Raw genomic sequence first — 15,750 nt, forward strand, 5'->3', positions numbered from 1 at the left:
TTTCCTCATTTTCCAAGTGGGAATAATATTTATTCTATTGATATATACCTCACAAGGTGGCACTAAAGATTTAAAGAAATGGTATATGAGAGCATTTTGAAAGGATACATTTCTATATGAGTCTAAAATACAGGAATTAATTCGTATGGTAAATGAAAAGAGGTTAAGAGGAATATTATTGGATTAGGGGAAAGGGGGGCTTGGAAAAGAGAGAAGCCCCCTCCTTTATTTGACAGATACCAGAAAAAGCCAAGACCACTCCACTCCTTAATTTGGCCAACATTTTCTTTTATCTTGAGACATCTCTGAAAAAAGGGGTTCTTTCTTTTTCCTGCTTCTCTGTGCCAGGGATTTTTATTCATTTTGAAGTTACTGCGTGCCTACCATATGCCAGGCAATGTGTTCGTTAGCTCATTATTATTTAGTAATTAGCCCTAGAGGGCAATACTGTATTTTTAAAGGACTTTCATGGGTTATCTCATATATTCCCCTATCTTTCCTTGTTGATGGAATTGGCAGTCAGTACTTAATATGTAGAGGAACTGAGGCCCAAAGAAATTCAGTGACTTGACCAAAGGCCACGGGGCAGTGATGAAACTAGTACCCAAACCTAGGTTTCCTGACTTTCCTCTTCCCATTAAATGGGTACTGGGGAAAAAATGAAGTTACCAAGATGCTGGTGTGTGGGCTCTGAGGCAGATCTGGCTTAGGGGTGATCAGCAGAGCCTTCCCCAGCCAGGGCATCCTCTGGGCATTGCGGTAGACAGGATGGAATTTTTACACGTCAGTGCATCAGGGAGAGGTACCAGGTAGTAGGAAGTTTAAGCCTCACCTGGAGCTTGTCTTTAAAGCCACTTGGTCTAACAGACCAGGGCTCTAGAGACAGACAGTTCTATTCCTGCCAGCACTTACAGTGTGTCTGCAAATCCCTCAGCCATTCTGAATCTCACTTTTCTCTCTGTGCAATGGAGAGCATAATATGTACCTCATACTTATGGCTATTCTCCTGAGGCTCAAATAAGGCCTGAGGCTTTGTAAACTGTAAGAAATGTGTATTAATATTAACTTCTCTTCCACGGAGTCGCCCTACACATCGGTACTCTCCGAAGCATAAAACTTTTCCCCAACGGTTGACCTGCCCAGACCACTATCTGTACCACCTAGGGAGTGTGAATTCCAGTTGCCAGTCCTGGGTAACGCGCCCTCCCAGCTCACGTTCTTGTTTTTGTTTTGGCTTTGAGGGGGAGAGGATCCCGATCTAGGTTATCGCCGGTCTTATAAACCTCCCTGTCTCTCTATCATCCGCTCCATCCTCCCCTGCCGTCTGTCTCGGCAGGTCGGCCCGGGCTGTCTTTTCTGGCTCCACCTCTCGCTCCGGCGGTCTGTGCGAGTCTCGGTCTCCCTGCCCCTCCAGACGCCGTCCTTCGGCGGGGTTTAGGTCTGTCTTCTTCACCCTCAGTGAGTCAGAAACAAAGGAGGGGGGTGGAGGGAGCGCACTCTCTCCGGCTCGGCGATTCGCCCTTTATTCTGAACTCGCAACGTCAGCGGGCGGGTGGATGGAGCTGCGGGGCGCGGGCTGGGCCGCCCACAGCGTGCCGGGCCGGGGGAGCGGCCGGGCCGGGCCGGGCGGGCGGGCAGCGGGGGAGCTTTCGGGGGCCCGGGCCGCGTGGGCGCCGGGATGGAGGGCGCCGAGGGGCGGGGAGCGGGCGTGCGTGTGTGTGCGAGCGCGAGGGAGGCCGGCCTTTAGTGTAACCGGAGCTACAAAGAAGGGGAGAGGGAGGGAGGGAGGAGCGGCGGCGGCGGCTCCGGGGGCCTCTCCGCACCCTCCCCCTGGGCAGGAGCCCCCTCGAAGCGGCCTCGGCCCCCGATGCGGGGCCGCCCCTCGGCGCCCGCGCCCGCCCGCCCGGAATGATGAAGAAGAACAATTCCACCAAGCGGGTGAGTGCGCCCGCCCGCCCCGTGCCCGCCGCTGACTTTGTGCCCCGAGGACCCCAGCCCCGTCGGGGCCGCGGGCGGCTGGGTTGGGGGCCGGGGACGCCCCGCGCCAGCCCCCTCCTTCCGGCCCGTGGCCCGGTCGCCGGTCCCCTTAGCCTCGGCCTCGGCGCGCTGGGCCCCACGACGAGGCACCGGCGGGGGCTTTTGTTTGTTTACTTGGGCTGGGGGTTAACTTGGCTGAGTTTCTGCCCGACCCCCGGCCTCCCCTTCCTCGGGCGGCGGGCGGCCGCCGGCATCGCGCTCTGCAGCGGCGAGAAGACAATGAGAAATAAAATAAAATGCCGTTAATCCCGGCGCGGCGAGGAGGGAGGCTGGGGGAGGGGGCGGGGGGCCCGGCGGAGACCCGAAGGCCACCCCTCGGCTCCAGCCCGGCCCTCACCCCTTCCACTGGCAGTTCCAGTTGTTTATTTGGGAGAAGGGGGAGGGGAGCGATGGGGAAGCGAGTTCCTTGGAGTGAAAGGCTTTGAAGAAGTGGGGAGCGAACGCGGGTCTCCCAGACTCCAGCTGCGGCGGGGCGGACGCGGGAAGGAGGGGACCGGGGACTGAGGGGGGCGCCGGGGACGAAACGGGAGGAGGAAAAAGCTGTGATCACCTAACCGTGTGGTTCTCATCTGGCTCGGGGGGCAGGGGCCTCAGGATGGAAATCATCAGTCTGCACCGCCTGAGAAGGTCGGCTGGGTCCGGAAATTCTGCGGGAAAGGGATTTTCAGGGAGATTTGGAAAAACCGCTACGTGGTTCTGAAAGGGGACCAGCTCTACATCTCCGAAAAAGAGGTAGGTGCCCTTTGCCGCTAACTATCCTTGTTTTCTCAGCCCCCACTTTCTCTCTCCGCAGGGGTCTTATCTACTTCTCATCTCCCCCTTACCTCATCCCTCATTTTGTTCCAAAAGCTAGTTCAGCCGTCGGGTTGGTCTCTACCCCCATCTTATCTGCAGAGAAAGGTCACCCTTTAATGAGGAGACCGGAGTTAGAATTAGAAGTTGAGTTTGCATCTTATTTAAAAATTTTTCTTTGGAAATATCTTTCTGACAACCATTATAACTCCCTCCCAAGAATGTCCCAAAAGTTTTAAGTGTCCCCTGCTGTCCCCTACCCTATCCTGGCCTCTAGCTGATCGTAGGATTATTTTTTCTTTGCTGTTGCTGCTGAAACACTGTTCAGCTTATTCTCCACTCCTTCCTGCCCTCCCCACCCCAACCCAGCTAGCCTCCCCTTTCCTGTCTCTCACAGGGACATATGCAAGTCATATCAGTAGTACAGCTGCCCTGAATCACAGAAAACACACATACAACCCAGGGTCAGTCTCACATGACCTCAGGTAGAGTATTTGTAAGTGGCAGTTATTTCTGTTGAAGCCAATGTCCCTAACCAACATGTTCTCTGTTCTCCATCCCCACTCCGCTGAAAAAAAAGAAGCAAGGAACTCATTCTCCATTCCTTCCTGCCCAGCTGCCCCCCACCAGTTATATCAGAAGGGAGAATGGAGTTATGAACCCCTGTGTGTCTCTGTGTCTTTGGGGCTATAGTTAAAATGAAAACCACAGTCCACATTGGGTCAGAACCTGCGCCCACATATGGAATCCAGATTATTCTCTCCGTTATCTCTAATTCTTGGGATAAATGACACATAGTAATATTGAGAAACTGAAATTGCCCCTCCGTGGGTTAGAAGTCATTCCAGTCCCTACCTCTGCGACTGTGTCAGCATCGCCTAGGAGACTGTCCTGAGTTCCCCTGGTAGGATGACCCTCCACCCGCCCCCATTCTGTATGCCCTCACCCAGGGCTAACTGGGAAGTCCTCCCTGAGTTCTAACCTCTTCTGCTTTCTGCATAGACTATATTTAGGTAAATAAATCCTTTTATGGTATTGAAGTAGACACATGCGCAGTCCTAGAGAAAGTATTCATCTGAACAGGACATCTACTGAGGCAGCTAAGAAAGAACTAAGCTGTGCCAGGGCCAAAGAGATCCCTCATAAGGGTATTTAAACCTTGCTGTTTACACTAAGCTGAGAACTTGGTGATGGAGCGAGGTGAGAAAACACTTTGACAGGAGAATTTATTTTTAAGGGTCACCTCTACCCAACCCCAAATCCTACCCAAGGTTTTTCCACAATTTGTGGGCTTTCCAGGGTTTTTTTCTGGCTTTTTTTTTTTTTTTTTTTCTTAGGCAAGTGTCAAAGTGTATCTCCTGTCTTCCCTGAACTCCATAATGGCAGGAAACTCTAGTGAGCGATCAGGGAGAACTTCCCACACGTCAGTGGGGAAAACATGTGATCAGGGAAAGGGCAGAAGGAACAAGACATCTTTTTCTTGTTTGTATTTGTTCAAAGAACAGAGTCAGGGGGCAAAAGAGCGTAGTTGACCCTTGTTTGTGGAGGAAGGGGTACTGAGACAGGGGAAACGACGGAATGACCTCAGCTTAGGATGTCTGGTGTCCTGTGAGTCAGGAGCATCTGACCGATCATGGGGCCAACTGCCCACTGCTGAGAAAGGCATAGGAGAAGAGGGAACAAGCCTGTTGGTAGTACTCTTCTTTGGGGCCAGTTTCCACGCTACAAAGGCCTAGGTTAAAGGTGAAACTGATCAAGGACTATAGGCTTTATTCTGTTCACTTCCCAAAAGCTCCAGAGCCGAGTCAAGATTTCTTTTAATAGATGTTTGTAATTTACATGGGCTTTTTTTAAAATATTTATTTATTTATTTTGGCTGCACTGGGTCTTAGTTGCGGTGCGCAGGATCTTCATTGCGTCCTGTGGGATCTTTAGATGTGGCATGCGGACTCTTAGTTGCAGCATGCACACGGGATCTAGTTCCCTGACCAGGGATTGAACCCCGGCCTCGGCCTCCTGCATTGGGAAGCTCGGAGTCTTACCCTCTGGACCACCAGGGAAGTCCCAGTAATTTACATGTTAATGCAGGAAATCCCTAACCCTCTCCCCTAGAATTTGCGACAGTCTTTTTTTGCAACTGCCCCCACCGAAGAAATCCTTCTGTATTTGTTGTTAATAATCGTTTTCTTCATTCTTAGTCAAAGGGCACCTTATGATCATGGAGCTGATGTATAGGAACAGAAACTAGACCTTAGGGAGACCTCATGGTAGAGGAAATTGAGTTCAGGGCATCTTTTTTTGGCAAGCATGGGAAAAATTCCTTTCTGTGGGCTAAGGAGAAAGAATCAGGGGAAAGGGTTGACTTTTGTGGGTGGTAATTATAAATGAGACTGTGGGAATTAGATGGGCAAAAACAATACAGTGGAGAACTAGGGTCTTGGAGTTGTCCATCTTCCCTGGGCACTGGAATATGCTTGTTTCACTGCTTGCCTTACCCCATCTCCTACCCCTGCCTTATGAGGGGCTAACCTCTGTCAATGTCTTCTGCTCCCCAGAGCTCCTTATCAGTCGTGTCCAAGCCAGAATATCTCCCTTTCCCTTCCCTTCCCCTCTGTTCCCCTCCCCTTCCGTTCCCCTCCCCTAAGGAAAACGGAACAAGTAACTCTCTTCCCCTGGCTACATACACACACCCAGCACTTTCCTCTCCAAGATTTCTGGCCTCTGCTGATAGTCTCAGCTCTGAGGGAGGAGGGGAAGAGGAGTGATGCATCACCCTGCATCCCTGCTTCCATGTTTCTGGGAATTGTTCTGGGACACCCCTTGCCAGCATCTTGTCCACTTTCACCTACAAGCCTTCAAGGCTTCTGGTCACTTCCTAGTCCAAAACCCGGGAGCTCAGGATAGGGGAGAGCCCTGGAGGAGCCAGGCCACGTGGAAACAAAGAAAGGTGGGTGTATGAGCAGCCATTCACCTGAATGAGTCTGTGTCAGCCCCCTGGGTCCAGCGCCAAGTCAGAAGGATAGGCAGATACAAGAGCAGAGATTGGCTGGGGGATGGAAGAGAGAACCAGGTGGAGAGATGAAGTCACCTCCAGGCACACAATTCCTATTTCAGAGCTTGAGACGTGGGGACTCTTGTGAAATACCTCCAGTCAGGGAGGTCAGATGTCTTCCAAGGAACATATGAGGCTACTTTTGACTGTTTGTTTAGTTTTAACAAGACAAATGCTGGTGGTTTCCATCCTCATCCCAGGAAAGCCTGGACAGCTCATCCCACAGGGTCTTCCAATCCCAGGCGTAAGTAGCAGAGGGTGAAAGGGTTTTCTGATCACAGGCTGCTCCGTCCAGGCCAGTGATGAAGGCTTCTTTCCTCTTGCAAGCCAAATCACAGCTTCAGAGGATCAGGGCTATGGGAATACCTTAGGGGAGAGGAGAAAAAACCCTGAGAAGTTTAAAACGGACCTTGGCAGAAATGTTAGTAGAATTTGCTTTGTGGCACTCATAAAAGGCTGGTTGGGGTTGGAGGATGTAGATGGAACTGTGGTCTCTGATTAGACATTCAACAAGAGAGTTAAGAGCCAAATGATGGATAGAAATGCTGAGAGTGGAACCGGGTGCAAGATAGATTCTACAAGCAGGAAGGGCTCAGTTTAGACACAAGGAAGAACTTCCTGGCAGTAAGGGCTCAAACTGGAATCATGGAAACTGGTAGCAGAACACTTTTTTCCAAGTAGTCCTCCAGGGAGAGTATAAATGCATCTTTGCCTAGAGAGCAGTGGATGATTTAAGTGGCTTCTCAAGCCCACAGGAGCTAGGTTGGGTTGTCACGGTACCTTGGAAAGAAGAAGGAGGGGTAGGAACTACAGGTGTATTTTTCACCCTGTCTGAACAAACTCAACAAACTGAACACAGGGGCTGCTGTTCCTGTGGTGCTGAAGCTTCTGAAAAGAAGGAGATAGATCAGTCTCTTCATAATAGTATATATTTAAGGAAGGAGCCAAGGGATAATGGGATAAGAAAGCAACAGCATAAACAAAAGACAGGGAAGGGCGGAGGCAGCCCTTTGTTCCCTCCAGACATCCCCTGATATTGGCCCTGCCTTTACCTCCTCCCTCTGGACAATCAAGGGCCATCCGCGTTTTGCTTACTTCAGGATGATAGGATTAAACTGTTAGCCCTGTAACCATGTCCTTTGAAGGACAAAGTGGGAGTCACAGTGAAGAGAGACCTCCTGGGGCTCTGGAAACAGTAGCTTGGCTGAGGGGAGTGGGGACAAGGGGTTTAAATGGAAACCCACCTGAGGAATCAGGACGTGGGGGCTGCCCCCCACTGTCAGGCCTCTGTGGGCCTTGGGTAGGACAGCCTTTCCCTAACCTATGGTCATCCCTTCCCTCTCAGGCTTCTTCTGGTTCCCAAGACTGGTCTATAACTAACAATTTGGGAGAAGGGACTAAGTAATTTCATCCTCAGCACCTCACCTCCAACCCTCCCCTAGGTAAAAGATGAGAAAACTATTCAAGAGGTGTTTGACCTGAGTGACTACGAGAAGTGTGAAGAGCTCCGGAAATCCAAGAGCAGGAGCAAGAAGAATCACAGCAAGTTCACGCTTGCCCGTTCCAAGCAGCCCGGGACCACGGTATGCCACTCTGCCGCCTCAGCCACGGGGACGCTGACCAGCTCAGGGTGTGGGAAGCAGATCCTTCCCCTTCAGGACCTCTCTCTCGGCTCTCTTGGCTCAGAGGCCCTGAATGATTGCTCTCCTGCCAGCTTTTATTATTTAACCTGAGAATATCATGGCCATTTCCTTCCTTCCAGGCAAGCCAACCTTTAAACTGTCCAGCCACGAAGACCATATCTCTCTCCCTCTCTCTGTCTCTCTGTCTCTCTCTCTCTCTCTCTCTCTCTCTCTGTCAAACACACACACACACACACACACACACACACACACACACACACACACACACACACACACACACATACACACACACACACACCCCTCTTGGGAGACAGCCACTTTTCCCTGGACCGTGATAGGTGGTTGAAATTCTGAATCTAATTTCTCTTGTCTGAGGAAACCCAGGGAAGCCATTCCTGTCACATTCTATTTCTTCAAACATTTAAAGATCTTTATTTTAGTACCTGTCCTTTACCAAACCTCCTCTCATTATCTCCAGTGCCGTATTAATATCTGGTACCCTTCTAAGCTCCTCATTGGTCGTTTCTAAAACAGCCTCCAAGCAATGGCATTTTGCAGGAATAGAGGCTGATTTCCTTAAGTTACGGATGACTCCAGAAGTAGAATCTCTCTCCTTCCAAGAGCTGGGTCTAAGAGAATGAGATTATAATTTCTTATTTCTTCACTATCAAGGTGAGGCCAACTGTAAACCCCTGACTGAAACAAGAATCTTCTCCTCACAGGCACCCAACTTGATCTTCCTGGCAGTGAGTCCAGAAGAGAAGGAATCATGGATCAATGCCCTCAACTCCGCCATCACCCGAGCCAAGAACCGCATCTTGGATGAGGTCAGGAGGCTTATTGTGGGGAAGGGGACGCTGAGGCAGAGGGAGCAGAATGACTCACTGAAGAGGGAAGAGGATGGTGTGGGCCCCACTTACTAGCTCCCCACCAGCTCTGCTCCTTTATTTCCCTTTTGAAACCCTATTCTCCTTCTAACTTCTAAGTCTTTTCTGCCAACTCCTCTTTCCCTGCTTTCTGATGCATGGGCCAGCTTAAGGAGCTTAAGCTTCATGTCCAATACATCCCTTGCCCTTGGATTTGCTCAGTAACGGTTCATGAGGTGGGATTATTTCCCAGTCCAGGCATGTTCAGGCCTCAGGGGAAGCTGGGTTGGGACAGAGTCTCCAAATAGCACCTATGACTCACAGTGCATCTCTTCAGGTCACCGTTGAGGAGGACAGCTATCTCGCACACCCAACTCGAGACAGGGCAAAAATCCAGCACTCCCGGCGCCCCCCAACTCGGGGACACCTAATGGCTGTGGTATGTAAGACTATAAAAAAGTAAAAATTGCTGAAGGGCCAATTCCATGTCAGTTCATCTCAGACAGGACTGTATCTCAGACAGCCCACCAGAGGCATTTGTGTACCAAGGTCAAAGGCTAGGGAAGTCCCTCCACCCTGTTCCCTTCCTTGATTCCTCCAAACCAAAAATATTTAGTCAGCACCTACTGTGAATTTGAAAGTCCTGCCCTCAATAAATGTATCATCCTTTGGGGAAAATGAGATATACCCACAAGGGAAGTGAAAAGTAGAAGAGATGAATACAGTACAAGGCAACATAAGCTACTGTCTGGTGGCTAGCTATCCTGACGGATAACAGCATTATGTATCACAGGCACTTAGAGGAGCAAGGATTTTCTTTCATTTGTCTGAGCGCTAAGTGTCTAGGGAAAGAGGTGCTCAGGTATAGTAGAAAGAACATGGGGGCCTCCCTGGTGGCGCAGTGGTTAAGAATCCGCCAGCCAATGCAGAAGGCACAGGTTCGAGCCCTGGTCCGGGAAGATCCCACATGCCGCAGAGCAGCTAAGCCCATGCGCCACAACTACTGAGCCGCATGCCACAACTACTGAAGCCCGTGCACCTAGAGCCCATGCTTCCAACAAGAGAAGCCACCACGGTAGAAACCTGTGCACCACAATGAAGAGTAGGCCCCACTCGCCGCCAACTAGAGAAAGCCCGCACACAGCAACGAAGACCCAACACAGCCAAAAATAAAATAAATAAAATAAAATTAATTAATTAAAAGAAAGAAAGAAAGAACATGGGCTTTGGAATCAGACAGAGCTGGGTTGGAACCTAGCTTTGCAGTGTACTCTGAAGCTGCCCGCCTCCAACTGTAAAGTGGGGCAGTAATCATGCCCACTTGAACGGTTGCTGTGAGGAATGATTGAAACAACATATGTATCAATACATATAAGGTGCTGAATACCCTTATCACTTTTTTAAAAATTACAGTATTCTGGAAATAGAACAAGTTTTATTTTAAGGCAAGAGGTTCTGAGGTCAGAATAGCAGAGGGGGTTGAGGTGTGTGGCTCAGAGGATACAGATGGAAAAGGACAGTTACCCTGCCATGCCAGGCATCCTGTATGTGTCAAACCCAACTGATGCTTAGAGTCCACAATACAGAGGAAAAAAACACTCTTCAGGAAGCTCGTAGTAAAGTGGAAAATACGGGAAACAAGCAGGATAAATTATTTTTTTTAATAAATTGGTAATTTTTTAAAAATACTTATTTATTTGCTAACTTACTTTGGCTGTGCTGGGTCTTAGTTGCGGCATGCAGGGTCTTTAGTTGCGGCATGCTGACTCTTAGTTGTGGCATGCTGACTCTTAGTTGCAGGATGTGGGATCTAGTTCCCTGACCAGGGATCGAACTCAGACACCCTGCATTGGGAGCGCGGAGTCTTACCCACTGGACCACCAGGGAAGTCCCCCAGGAGAAATTACTTTAAATCACAGAAAAATAAAAGAAAGAAGTTAAAGTCACTATCAAAGGAATAAGAAATAGCAAACAAAGTCAGAGGGCTGTGTCAGGAGTGGGGGCTTCTCATTCAGGGAAGGCATGTTGAGGAGGGAAATGACCACAGCCTGCTTCTCTTTCAGGCAGTCCTGAAATGCTCACTGACGACAATCTTCCCCCTTCATTCCTTCCTTCTCCCTCTCCAGGCTTCAACCTCTACCTCGGATGGCATGCTGACCTTGGACCTGATCCAGGAGGAAGACCCTTCCCCTGAGGAACCAACCTCCTGTGCTGAGAGCTTTCGAGTCGACCTGGACAAGTCTGTGGCCCAGCTGGCAGGCAGCCGGCGGAGGGCAGACTCAGACCGCATCCAGCCCTCCTCGGACCGGGCAAGCGGCCTTCCCCGACTTTGGGAAAAGCCAGACAGAGGGGCCACCTACACCCCCCAGGCACCCAAGAAGTTGAGCCCCTCAGAAAAAGGCCGCTGTGCCTCCCTGGAGGAGATCCTGTCTCAGCGGGACACTGCCGCAGCCCGCACCCTCCAACTGCGGGCCGAGGACCCCCCGACCCCCATCCCACCCCACCCGGGGCAGCTGTCCCGGATCCAGGACCTGGTAGCGAGGAAACTGGAGAAGACTCAGGAGCTGCTGGCAGAGGTTCAGGGACTGGGAGACGGGAAGCGAAAGGCCAAGGACCCCCCTCGGTCTCCTCCCGATTCTGAGTCAGAACAGCTGCTGCTGGAGACAGAGCGGCTGCTGGGAGAGGCGTCATCAAATTGGAGCCAGGCGAAGAGGGTGCTGCAGGAAGTCAGGGAGCTGAGGGACCTGTACAGACAGATGGACCTGCAGACCCCCGACTCCCACCTCAGACAGCCCAGCCAGCATAGCCAGTACCGGAAGAGCCTGATGTAGAGGAAGGTGACAGAGTCTGGAACGTGTGGGGGTGGACAGACTCTTATCTCCAAGTGTTGCAGGATACAGCTTTTTTATTTACCTCAGTCGAAAAAGAAAACAAAAACACGATCAAATTCGTTGCTCTTGCTGCTGCCCAACCCTCCTACAGCCCTTATTTCCCAAACTCCTTTCCCCCCATCTATCTCTCTGAGACCTAAATTGCCACAGATCTGGGGAGGAGGTGACCCCTACAGCAGTATTAAGAAGCTTTCACCTGGATGAAGAGAGAGAGGGTAACGAAGGCACAGTCTGACCATGTTACACGCACCAGCCCTCTGGGGTGTGGTGAGGAATATACTGCTGCTCCCGAGGATGTATCTGGGCTCCTAAGTTTAGAGGGGGAGGTGTGGGGCGTCTCTCGTGTCCCATTCCAAGTTTTCGATCTGAGGGTGAAATTTCAGCCACTCAGCCGTAGCTCGAGAGATGTGGGAGCCAGTGCCACCTCTCCACGCACACACAAGTGAAATTTATCCCAGCCCCGAGGAGGGTTTGTGCAATTAAAACACCCCCAGCCCCGCCGCCAGGCACTGGCTTCTCACGCCTAGCAGCCTCTGATTGAGATCAAGCTGCCTGGCTTTCTTGTATGAGTTGTTTCTCCCTTCATCTCTCACACCCTTCCCAACACTGATTCAGAGATACAGCCCTGGACGGATGGGATGGATTTGGTCATTTGGCTAGGGGCGCCTAGCACAGGGGAACCGGGGACAGTCAGCCCCACGGAAGAACCAAACTAAAAAGGAAACTGATTTGTGATGCAAGCTGGGTAGGATGAAGGGGAAAACCAAATATATGCCCAGGTTCCTCTTTCGGCCAAGCTAGGGTTTCCTGTAGCCTCTCCCTGTCTGTCCTCGAACCTTGCTTCCAACACTAATCAAGCCCCAGCTTTAGAAAACCATCTTTATGCTCACACCACCACCCTCCTGACCACCTCTGGAGCTGCCAGACACCCCGACATTCTTGTCTGTGGTAGATATTACACAACTCATTTTGATTGCTTCTTCCCTCTGAAGTTTCTAAGATCAGGTTTAATAACAGTGATAGTGTCCAGAGAAGAAGGCGACATATGAATGATTTTTGGAAAGAAGGGGACAGCCCCATGAATCAAGTAATGAAGGGTTAAAAAAAACACTTTGAAGTACAGTTGACCCTTGAAAAGTGCGAGGGTTAATCCACCTGTAACTTAACAGTCAGCCCTCCATATCCATGGTTCCTCTGCATCTGAAGGCTCAACCAACCGCAGACTGTGTAGTACTGTAGTGTTTATTGAAAAATAACCGCATGTAAGTGGATCTGCGCAGTTCAAACTTATGTTGTTCAAGGGTCACTTGTAGACCCCTTGCTTGCTTCTTGATCCTCTTCCCTAGATCCCCTCTCACCTCCAAGAGCCAAAACCTAGAGTTCACCTAAGGGTGAGAGGGGAGAAGAGGAGAAAATGGGGACAAACTGTGTGTACATCCTGGCCACAAAGCTGCCCTCGTGTGACATTCAGGAAGGTGGGGTAGGAGGGAAACAAGGAAAATCCTTCGGGCAAAACACAGACCCTCAATTGCCACTCTTCTGCTCTGACGTTACTCCATAACTCCCGTAAGCAAGATGGGGGAATCTGTCCAAGTTGAACATCTGTAGGGAAGAGAGATTCTCATGCTCTTTCGGTCCCCACCACTCACAGTCATGAAGATTTTCCCTAGATATACCCTGTAGTTAACTAAATCGCATGTATCCTTGAGTGAGGAGAGTGCACCAGAGTGCCACCTACATGTCATTCCCGGAGTCTCCTGGGGTAGGAGGGGAGGGAGCCTGGGTCTCCAGACTTCCTGTCCTCCAAACAAGTTTCGCTCACCTAAACTCTAAGCACGGTCAGCAGAGCTACCCGTTGTCACAAATATTGAAAGTCTAGGTTAAAATGATATTTACTTTCTATATGTAAGTCTGCATTTTTGTATTAATTTATTTTACCAGCATTTTCCCTTTTCTCTCTTTCTCTTCCTTGTCGCTCCCACATAATGAAGAAAAAGACAAAAGCAAGAATGACATGTATATCCCAACATGCCAATTATCTGTGGCTCCCAGGGGAGCTAGAGGATGGAGGGAGACACCGGAGAGGAGAAAGGTGAGGGGAAGCAGAAAAGATCAGGGGCCCCGGGAGACTAAGAGTTGGGCACTGGGCTCCTGGAGTCTTAAGGCACCAAAACCAGGCCACAAGGTGGTAAAATGAGGCCAGCTTTGGAACCAGACAGATCTGGGTTCAAATTCTGACTTTTTAGTTATGAGACCCTGGGCAAGGCACAAGCTTTCCAAGTGTCAGTTGTCTCATCTGCAAAGTGGAAGTGTAAAGACAATGTATGGAAAATGCCTGCCAGCTGGTAAGTAGCTGCTGTGGCAGCTGCTGCTATTATTAGTTTGACTCAGTGGGCTATTAACAGTAGCTCAGGTGGTAGGAGTACAGTTTGAATGAGGCTTAGGGGATGGGGTTACTGTCACTGTGCTCTGGTACACGAGCTGATCCAGTCTACGGACTGTGCCCATAAGCCTTTCTTCAAGGAGAGAGAATACCAGGTACTGGGCTAAAGGCCAGAGATAGAAAGAAGGGGGAGAGCTTGATCTCCTGTCTTCAAGAATTTCAGAGCTCAGCACAAAGCCAGGCTCCCCGCTAGACAAGCAGCTTAGAGCGTACGTACGCTGGTGGTGGGCTGCTAGCGTGAGCTCTGTTAAGGAAGCATGAGCACAGGCACTGTGGCTGGAGGATAATGATGCTGGAACCCTAGCTTTTCCCTCCTCCCAGATCCCTCTTCCCTCACTGCATCACTCCAGTTTCTTTACCTGAAATATTTCCCTTACTTCCTCTCAGTCACGTGTTCTGGGGCAAATGGGTGGATTGAGTAGGGGTGTGGGGCAACCTGCTTACTACACAGTTGCCGATAGACATTTTTCAGGATGTGTATTTTTCTTCCTCCTTTCCTCTCTTCCAACATCTTTGCTATATTCTTTTCTTACACAAATGAACTGGAAAAGGGAGAATCTTTTGGGAGGCGCCAGGCAAGGGAGATGAGGAAATCCAGTACACAGAGTTGAAATGGGGTGAGGGGTAGAGACAGGTAAAGAACTAAATGCCATTTCCTATTTCAATGACATTTTCCTCAACTTTTCCTGTTCTTCCCCCATTAACTTGTAGAGGTTTGGGGAACAGAGTGCGGTACAGTCCTGATTGGCTTCCATTAGGAAGAATATCTGAGGTGTTGACCTGGAAAGCTGAATGAATTAATTTGCATGCTACTTCCACAGCATAGCTGTAGGTTGTTTAGGGTGAAAAGAAAAGGAAAAAAAACCAAGTTTCTCTAACTTCCGCTCCAGCCTTCACAAACCATGCCGTGCCCACCCTAGGGAAATAGCTTTGCCTCCTTCCCTGCCCTCTCCCAGACCCTCTGCCAACAGTAAGCTCTACCTCATTACACACAAAAAGCAGTCGCAAAGAATCTCTCCCCTTTCTAAACCTTACAGGCAAGGGGACCCAGCCCCATTCTGCAACCCTCAAAGCTCGGCTACAGCCCCTCCCCTTGACACTCCCTCCCCTTGCTGGGTTCGTTCTTTTTTCTGCTTTCTTCCTACCTCCGAGTCTCCCAACAACAGCAGCCAATCCCCAGGCTGCTCTAGAGCCACACCATATATGGAGAGGTTGAAAAGAAACCCGAGTAAATGCGGGAGCGAACACACACACACACACACACCCTAACACACACACACGCTAACAGTTTTTGAGCGCCTCTCTGCACGTGACCCTGTGTCTATTTGTCTGTGTGTTTGACACAAGTCCCACCATTCCCTGCCCCTGGCTCACCCCACCCAAGAACGAGGAACCTGTTTGCTATTCCCGGCCTTTATTCATGCCCCCTGAGACCATCAATCCAACCAGTTGCCTCTGACCTAGATTCTCTGCACTAATTACAATCCTAACGAGATCTAACAAACACACAACTTAGCACAGCTGAGACCCTCGAGGTCAATTAGTACAGCCCAGCTCAGCTCAGGAAATGAGAGATGGAGCCAGAAACTCTTGTACTTGCCTCACCCCGGCCCCAGCCCCAGCCTGGGCTTGAAAGCAGGCTTGAGGAGAATGCAAAAATTAGCAAAACCAGCTTAAAAATAAGATCTTGGAGAGTTAACGAGTATGGAGAGAACTGCGTTAAGGTTGGGGAGAATTGGAGAATATAGATTCCCTGCTCTTCCTAAGTTATCAGGAGGGAGAGGCTGATGCAGCTACAGAAAGGAGGGACATAGGCAGTTTTCATTTTCGTAAAGACAATACGGAGAAGAGTAACTTAGAGAAGAGCAGGTAACATAGAACTCTTGATCTGCATCACAGCCTCCGACTTATTCCCTCCTTCTCTTTGCTTTCTCCTTTGGACAAGTTGGATTTATCTCCCCTGTCTTTCCTGCTGGTTTGGAATAGCTCTGAAATCACCTCTTTCTTTCAAACATACTAGACTCAA

General features: G+C 50.1%; 1 protein-coding gene across 1 annotated transcript; it reads left to right on the plus strand.

Annotated features, from left to right (window-relative positions):
* The first annotated feature begins 1,582 nt into the window (after window positions 1–1,582).
* On the plus strand, window positions 1,583–12,543 carry PLEKHO1 (pleckstrin homology domain containing O1). The gene is made up of 6 exons (XM_057527369.1): window positions 1,583–1,938; window positions 2,623–2,769; window positions 7,324–7,464; window positions 8,247–8,351; window positions 8,728–8,829; window positions 10,517–12,543. Exons 1-6 carry the CDS (start codon window positions 1,909–1,911, stop codon window positions 11,219–11,221), a joined length of 1,230 nt encoding a protein of 409 aa, XP_057383352.1. The 5' UTR covers window positions 1,583–1,908; the 3' UTR covers window positions 11,222–12,543.
* Window positions 12,544–15,750: the final 3,207 nt, after the last annotated feature.

This window comes from Balaenoptera acutorostrata, chromosome 1 (assembly GCF_949987535.1).
Source record: "Balaenoptera acutorostrata chromosome 1, mBalAcu1.1, whole genome shotgun sequence".
NCBI classification, from domain to species: Eukaryota; Metazoa; Chordata; class Mammalia; order Artiodactyla; family Balaenopteridae; genus Balaenoptera; species Balaenoptera acutorostrata.

What these genes read in the sequence shown, in the direction of transcription:
- PLEKHO1 (XM_057527369.1), top strand. Translation starts at nt 1,909, where the DNA reads ATGATGAAGAAGAACAATTCCACCAAGCGG. An exon ending in CCAAGCAGCCCGGGACCACG is followed by an intron (nt 7,465 to 8,246) that starts GTATGCCACTCT and finishes TTCTCCTCACAG; the next exon opens with GCACCCAACTTGATCTTCCT. An exon ending in AGAACCGCATCTTGGATGAG is followed by an intron (nt 8,352 to 8,727) that starts GTCAGGAGGCTT and finishes GCATCTCTTCAG; the next exon opens with GTCACCGTTGAGGAGGACAG.